The sequence below is a fragment of the Aulonocara stuartgranti genome (assembly GCF_965226115.1).
Source record: "Aulonocara stuartgranti genome assembly, chromosome: 9".
Taxonomy (NCBI): Eukaryota; Metazoa; Chordata; class Actinopteri; order Cichliformes; family Cichlidae; genus Aulonocara; species Aulonocara stuartgranti.
In genome coordinates this window covers 12,917,831-12,926,072 of record NC_138960.1, presented here as the reverse complement: position 1 = coordinate 12,926,072, position 8,242 = coordinate 12,917,831, and the positions used below count along the sequence as shown (strand labels likewise).

At 37.1% G+C, this 8,242-nt stretch overlaps 1 protein-coding gene across 2 annotated transcripts; it reads right to left on the bottom strand.

The window, feature by feature from the left end:
- Positions 1–3,427: 3,427 nt before the first annotated feature.
- Positions 3,428–7,941, bottom strand: LOC309714706 (sialoadhesin-like). 2 transcript variants are annotated; one of them, XM_082547343.1, is made up of 8 exons: positions 7,793–7,941; positions 7,427–7,486; positions 6,750–7,127; positions 6,163–6,468; positions 5,831–6,091; positions 5,478–5,562; positions 4,518–4,557; positions 3,428–4,200 (listed from the first exon to the last, which is right to left on the bottom strand). In XM_082547343.1, exons 2-8 carry the CDS (start codon positions 7,467–7,469, stop codon positions 3,982–3,984), a joined length of 1,332 nt encoding a protein of 443 aa, XP_082403469.1. In that variant the 5' UTR covers positions 7,470–7,486; positions 7,793–7,941; the 3' UTR covers positions 3,428–3,981. The 2 variants fall into 2 exon arrangements, with proteins under 2 accessions (XP_082403469.1, XP_082403470.1); XM_082547344.1 differs by lacking the exons at positions 3,428–4,200; positions 4,518–4,557 and adding an exon at positions 5,281–5,371.
- Between the last annotated feature and the right edge of the window lie 301 nt (positions 7,942–8,242).

The following is an 8,242-nucleotide window of genomic DNA, read 5'->3' as shown; positions in this document are numbered from 1 at the left end:
TTCCCACAGTGTGCACAATGTGCTTCGAATATTGTGTGTACTTCTTGTTTTATACAGTGTCAGCCAGGCATCTAACTATGAAAAAATTACACTCCAAAAGACCCCGGGCTTCTGACAAAACAACCCGGGCTTAAGCCCAGTAAGCCACCCCCACGCTCCGCCCCTGATTATGTACAAAGATTTTGTAATAGATTATGTAACTAGAACACACACACACTTTTGTACTGTACAGTAAAAATAAATCTAAATCTCCACATTCTTTGAAAGTCTTAAAGTTTATTCAATTTTGATTAAACATGTTTCTAAAGTAGCCTTAGGCTAACGCTAATGCTAAAGCTAACTACTAATAGGAAATGACACACAGAGAGCATAATGGGAACCAGGAAACAGATTCCCTTTCTCAATTTTCACTTGCCAAGAATGTGAGTATGGACTCGCGATTTGTACAATTGGAACACCAGTGTACTTGATGATGTCACAGGTCGGAGTTTTTACTGCCGTCCCGTAATTTAACTGGTATTATGTTATGAAGCTTAACTTTAAACTCAGCCAAACCAGTTTACTCAGAAACAAATAAAACACTGAAACAAACCAAACATTAAGATTTAGAAGTTATCTCAGTGACTTATATATCATGTTTAACCTCAGTAGCAAAATCTCTCTATTAATAAAACTAGTGTAGATGTATGCCTGAAAAAAAACAAACAGGTAAGATCTTAGAACGTTTTTATTTTTATTTTAGTAGACACTCCAAATTTACAACAGACAGCTGCTGGGGTTTGGAAGAGAACTGAACAAATATTTAAAATATAATCTGATCATTTTTGAAGCAGCCTTCAGAATCTCCATGTATTAACATGTATTATTGTTCCCGGTGAAAATGTTTCCTCCTGAATTAAAATATTTTTAATGTTAGAATTAATTCTGAGTCAGCTAATCTCAGCCAAAATGATTTACTCAGGAACAACAACAAACACACATAAGCCAAACATTAACATTTAGAAGTTATCTAAGTTATTTATATATCATGTTTAACCCTGAGTAGTGAAAGGCCGCGGGGGGTTTGAAAATGATGTGCCGGGAGTCCGCTGTTCTAACCAGGCTCTAGTGATCCTCGACCTCCCGGTCTGCTATCAAGCTGGTGGGTGACAGACGTCCCCGAAAACGTCGGAGCACTTTTGGAAATATGTGATGTCTTGATAAATTGAGGAGATATTTGATGGTTATACAGCTACAATTTCGCCTGAAAATATCTTAAAAGTGTATTTCTCCATTAGCAGTTCACTGGCAGAGAAGAAGGGAGCTATGGAGGGCATGTGTACCTGGAGCACTGCCCCCCAGTACATCCTAAACACACCGATATTTTGTTTTCAAACTCTACTGCAGTTTATTTCACACATCAAACCTTTTGTAAACACATACAAGTAAACTACAATAACTTACATGTAGCAATAAAATAAACTGCTACCTCTTTTAAATAACAAAACATCTTTATGGTGTAATTATTTTACACGTAGTTGTTATTTTTGTTTTTTAACTGTGTAATAATATTCAACATTGCTATCAGTACATTTTTCAAAAAATGCCTCTCTGTGCAAAATGGGTTTAAAAACACAAACAGCTGTGGGATGCTGTTTGTCCGTGATTTGGACAGCCCTGCGCGTGCTCTCGATGCACGGTGTAGAATAAGGAGGGGATGTTTTTCTCATTATCATTTAATATTTTAATATGGCATTATTAGTTCATCAGAAGTATATAACCAGCTTTGCATTAAACATAAATTGAAGTCTTTGACCTTACATTATCCTTTGCATTACAGTGATTGTTATAACTTTAGTTTGATCTTTTCTTACAGGTACCAGAATAATAACATGATTTTCCATTGCAGATGTAACCATGATCATTCCATACATATTGCAGTTCGTTGCTTATTCTAGAGTTGTGCTCAAGGTAATTAAAGGTTAAAAGCTACAGCCAGCGCGAGTCTGGCTGATCTATGGAGGGCAAAGGCTTTGAGCTTGGAAGGCCGCACGCGCTTACACAGCACTTATAAGATGTTATTCTTGGTGATTTTGTGCTTAGTCATGTTTTAATATGTTTTAAGTAGAAGTAGCTGATCCAGCAATATTCATTTAATATTATATACTTGATTTAGAGCAATACACACTGATGGTCTTAACAAATGAAAGAGTCCTTGTAGCTGCCATGTTGTGTCTTAGCAGGGTACAGACGGGTCCAGGAGACGGGGGCAGTCAGCGTCTGCCCTTGCGAAGGAGACAATGATATTCTTTGTGTTAAATAAAATTGTCAACATTGATTGTATTACACCTGTCACTACGCATGAGGGGGCGTTCTAATACCCTGATTTCATAAAACTATGGTGATGTGTTTTTTGAGACGAGATCTGAGGCTGTCTGCATACAGTGTCCATCTCCCACGTGTGTGATCATTAAATCATCGTTTGACTCAACCCGACCGGACCAGTGTTGTTATTGTGGGTTTTTCCTCTGGTGTCCATCCCCAATATTTTGAACCTTAACAACGGGAAACAAATTCTGCCGGGGATACCTAACTTGGCACCGCCATTGTGCAGGTGAAGTCAAAGACAAGATATACTTGATTATATTTTCTTGCTTCGTCTTCTGCTTTGCGTTAATGTGGGAGCCCCATCAAAAAACCTGTCCGTTATGCTAGCAATGTCCAAGCATTCTTTTTTTTTTATTATTCACAGTGTGTTGTTGGTCCTTCAGCCAGCTATTTGATGTTTTTTAATGCTTCTCCTGTTCCTGATAAACTCCAGAACAAGGCAGATGGGTCTGTTCTGGCCCTTGTGTCAAGAAACCTCCATTCAACCTATGAATGCTAAAAAGCTACATGCTGTTTGGTTTTTGGAGGACAGCACAGGAGCACGTTCGTGCAGACTGAAAATCCTTCTCTGTAGGCAAATACTTACTCAGATGGACTCAACCACACTACCACAGTACAAGGATTCATGGCCTGCAGTCAAGTACAGTTAAGCCTACGTTCAGAGACAATAGAAAACTGCTGTCACAAGGTGGCAGTAAAGGATGGATGCAAACTAGCAAGAAGCTTCATGAAAAAAAATACACTTTTTAAAACAAAAGAAGATAGACTCCTTTGACTTTATTTGGAACTATAACTACTTACTAAAGTTTGAGTTGAATAAAGAGCTCTTATTTTGTGTCCGTCTCTCTAATTGGAGACCCACTGTAGAGGAAGAGCTGGCATTCAGTTTTTCACCCAGTTTAGACTTACTAAACTTTATAAATTCATTTATAGATCGATGCATTTATATCTTCATTCTTTCAGTCATGCATTTACTTAAGAGCTGAGTTTATGAAAGCCTGATTGTATAACATGTAACTCAGGTGTAAATCATGGCACAAAAAATATTTCAGAAGTCTTCAGAAAACAAGTTGTTGTTTTTTATTAGATTGTAAAATGTTACAATCTCTAAATAATTATTCATGTCAACCATAGAAAAATGCAAAAAAATGAGGGTTTAGGACTGTAGTTTCTCTACTAGTTAGTGGTGGACAGAAACAGATCACTACAAGAGTGACGCATGTAAGAAACTAAGTGACCACAAAGGAACCCAATATTACTTCCCCACCCAACACACAACATTTTGGGTCATACATACAGAAGGTGGAGCTTATTTTTTAGTTGCATGCTGAGCTTATTATTTTAAAATTCTTCATTTTAGAAGCACTGAAAATGTAGTATGTATGATAAATGGGTTCCACAGAACAAACATATTTTACTGGAAATAAACTGCTAAGGTGAGTCACTTTGATATCTCCTTTGTTTACTTTAGTCTCCTGTGGGAGCACTACTCACTGCTGTTAACAACCATCAGACATTACCAGCTTAAGCATATTGATCCCGTTCCCTGTATTTTACTACAAGAGAACATTTCTCTGTATTAACGTTTGTTTAACCAAAGACACATCCGCACTCTCACTTTTTCTGTACTTGAGAGTAGACGCACTCTCGATTACTTGTCTGTGTTAATCTTTGTTCAGTCTTGCACTCTTTGACCTGTGAATACACCACATCCTGCTGCTGTGTGCTGTCCTGCGCTGAGTCTAAAGAAGGCCTCTGCTTCGAGAACTCGATCTCATTGTAATGGACGTCTTCATTTTCTGCTGTTCTGGCTGCTTCTTCAAGCGACACACTCTGCGAAAGCAAACAGACCAAAGTTAATTCTGGTACCATTAAAATAACCATCTTTTACTGAACACAGTAAACGTAGAACTGCTATAAAGTCCAATGTTGTAGCCAGAGATCAGACCCAAATTTAATATTAAATATATAGTCCTGTGCGTCAAAACATCAGGTGTGTCTCACATCAAACAGTAAAAAGAGAAATAAAAGACACAACAAAGGGTCACTTTTCACATTTCTACCTCACTTACTATGAATCACCTCAGTTAAATCTATGTCCTAGAATCATAAACACAGAAAATATTACACAATGAAATTCAGTTACCCACCTGTGTTGGATGTGAAGCTACATGTGTTGACTGCAGATACCTACAAAAAACAGCGGAGCTCTTTAAATTGAAATTTTCAATTATAATAATATTATTAATAACAATTATTAAATCATTATTAATAGTATTATTAGCATCGGTAGCATCAGTAGTATGTGAAAAAGTAATATTAGTATTATTATATATTGCAATACAGTTTTGAATAAATGTCTTCAAAAATGTCTGAAAGTTGTTGAATAATAATTATATATTAATGTTAGATGTAGACAAGTCCCACGCACTTTCTCAATATCCCTGATCCAACCTTTTCATTACTAACCTCTTCCTTTGAATACTTTCCTGTACGTCCTCATTCCACACCGAGTTTCATTCCCTTCTTTCTTCTGTCCAGAGGATACACTTCCTTGGCAGATTACCTCACTACTTCGGCTGTACTTTCCCAGCCATCTGGTTACTCCTGTCTACCACCTGGAGACTCAACTCCTCCATGAAATCTGTGCAACATTGTTTCATCTTCAACATCCACCAACATTTAATCTGCCTTTATTCACTTCACTTTTCAAAGTGGACCTGGAGAGTCTCCTGTCTCTTTCAGAGTGCACTTTTGCCACAAGATGTATTAAACTCTTATACGTCACCCTATGTCCCTCTCTCCTTAAAGTACAATGTCATTTTCCACAGTCATTTACATTCTCTCAAAAAATCCATTACCATCTATCCTTCTGCATCTCTTAACACACACCTATCCAGAACCTACCGATCACCTTTGTTTCCATCACCTACACTGAAGTCTTCTACAACCACCACCCTGGAGACACTTCATCTAACTTACTCCAGAATTCCTGACATCAACCCTGTGGGGCATACACACCGGTATCTTGCAACTTTTGGTTTTATTTTCCAGTTACATAAAAGCTACTATGGATTTAAAAAAGCAAAACATGTATCTGGGAGTCTTACCAAAGGATGAAAACCATACAGATGAGAATGATGATCCCAATGATCGCTCCAACAGCAGCCCCCCATAATACAGGCTTGATCATTCCTGTAGAGAGAAACAAAAGAAAGAACCAAATCCAAACCATATAAGTGACTGAACCTTTCATTTGTGTGAGATGGGTCTAAGTTGGATATGTACTTACATGTACAGGTATAAAAACAAACAGCAAAATAAGATACACTTAAAAATAAAAGTAAAAGCAGATATTTACACACATGACTCTTTCTTAAATTTCTGGACTTGTCCTTTATGCAGATTCCAAAGACTTTAATAAAGTCCTGATGACTAAGTTTTATATTTGTCTTTACTTTACCTCCAACAGTCACATGAATCTCTGCTGATGTCTGATTACCCAGATCATTAGTGGCCACACAGTAATAAACTCCTCCATCTGTTACATTGAAGCTGTAAATCTCTCCTTCAGATACTTTCACAGCTCCATCTCTGCTCTTCTTGAACCAGGTGAAGCTGCTGACTAGAGGTTTGGCTCTGCTGGAGCAGGTCAGGTTCACCCAGCTGCCTGCTGACACCAAACCTGATGGACTGATGGATGCTGAGGTGTCTTTAGGAGCATCTGGAGAAATAAATTATATCCTATAAATCATGATATGTTTGCAGGATGAAAAAACAAACTGATCGTCTTACATGAAACACTGAGAGTCTCTTCTGTCTCTGCTGTCTTGGTGTCGTTTCCTTGGTTCACAGGATATCTGGCAGAGCAGCTGATCTTCTTTCCATCATGTGTGTCTGACAGAGTGATGATCTGCTGGATTTTAGTTGTAAAGCTTCCATCTGTGTTTTCCTCTATTTTGTTGTGAGAGTCTTGTTGGAGATTCCAGGTGAGTTGAGGAGGGGAGTGTGGACAGGGAGTGAGAGCTGAGCAGGTTATAGTGACAGACTCCTTCTCCTTCAGATCACCTGAGATTGTAATATTGGGCCTCCAAGGAGAATCTGTGGTTTCACATCAAACACATATTAAAAATGAAGAGGACAAAATCTTTCAAACTAATCATGTGATGCTATCTTCCTGAATTCACATAGAAGTTCAGAAATGTAATCAAGTCCTGAACAAAGTAGCACAGAAATTAAAAGAAAGAAATACATACATCCTTTTAGTGTCAGGATGTTAGTTATGATCATTATGTCTTTCATCTAACATTTCCTCAGCAGTTAATTTAATTAAAATTAATTAAAAATAACATGTTACAAAGTATAAACTCACATTTCTTTACCTCTGACTGTTATTTGAAGAGGATCACAAGAAGCTGTCGCCTTGAATGTTTCACTCTCTACTCTGAAGAAGTATGTGTCTGTGTATGTGGTGGTTAAATTAGAAAACAGAGTGGTGCAGTCTCTCTGACTCAGGTTCCCGGTAATACTTATTGGATAGATGCTAACTGCTCCACTACTTTTGAAGATCACATTGTTTTTGATTTTGGTAATATCAGAATTGTTTTTAATCCACACTCCAAAGGTTTTTCTTGTGCTGATAAATGTCTGTTCTGCTTTGTGGCTGAAGCTACATGGGATTTGCAAACAAGTTCCACTCAGTGCTTCCAGCTTCTTTGGTGCAGTTACAAAAAGGTCATCATGGCAGTGAGCCGAAGCACCTGTAAGGATAGTTTCATGGTTAACCCATTCACACATTAAATATTGTTAAAAAAATAATAATAAAAAGAATTTTGCTCCCAACAAAACTTTAAACAAACTTTGATCAAATTATTAGTATCATTATGTTTCTGTGTGTGTATATTTTATGTAGAAACAAACTGACATTTTCCCTCTCGTTTCTACATAAAGCTTTTCAAGACATAAAGAGAAAAAGTCTCTGTTTTCACTTTGCTTGAAGAAACAAATAATATTATAAATGATTCAAAAATGTCTTAGATTGACTAAATAAACAGCTCACCTGAAAAAAAGACGACCATCAGTAACATCCCGAATGTCACCATGTTCAGAAACTCATTCCCTGCATTTGTGAACAAAAATGATTTTTTATTTAAATGATTTCACACATGGAGCTTTTATACTCTACTGGTGTGTTTCAAAACAAGTTAACAATCAAAACTTTTATCAGCAGATTTTCCATTTTTATTACCAAAGATGAAGAAAATCTAAAGAGCTGTGTGATTTGAAACCACTTGAAATAAGAAAACAATAACATAACAGTTCCTGGAAAACTGAAGCATCAATAAATAAAATATGTATGCTTCTCTTAGCAAAAGACGAATAAACAAAAGTTTTTGTGACAAGAAGCAGTAAAATGTTTCCTTACCAAATACACCCAAGTGAAGATCTCACAGTGAGATGAAAATGTTTTTAGTGAAACATTTAGTCAACTTAACATATAAGTCACTAGATTAAAAAGGAGGTACAAAAAAAACATGCAGTTCAAGAAAGTTCAACAAGTCTGTTTTGTCTGGTTGCAAAGCTGCTAGAGGTGTGACACGATGCCCCTGAAATACAGCAGTGAAAAAATCGTCAGTTTTTAGCTTCCTGCAAAAATCCTGTGAAAGAGGAAGTCAGACATGACAGCAGCTTAAGTCTGAAATTACTTCCTCACCCTCAAATACTTTTTACTACCATGAGTTATTCCAAGAATGTATAAGCTGAGAGTAGATACACTCTGTGCCACCACCTGTCTGTGTTAAGCTATTTTCAGTCTTTGAACTGTGAATAAATCCTGCTGTGTGCTGTCCTGCACTGAGTCTAAAGAAGGTCTCTG

Excerpts from the sequence above, each read along its gene's own strand:
- LOC309714706 (XM_082547343.1), bottom strand. The coding sequence starts at position 7,469 with ATGGTGACATTCGGGATGTTACTGATGGTCGTCTTTTTTTCAG. Across the intron at positions 6,092-6,162 it reads AGAGACTCTCAGTGTTTCAT|ATGCTCCTAAAGACACCTCA; the intron begins GTAAGACGATCA and ends TTATTTCTCCAG. Across the intron at positions 4,558-5,477 it reads TGTATGGTTTTCATCCTTTG|GTATCTGCAGTCAACACATG; the intron begins GTAAGACTCCCA and ends TGTTTTTTGTAG.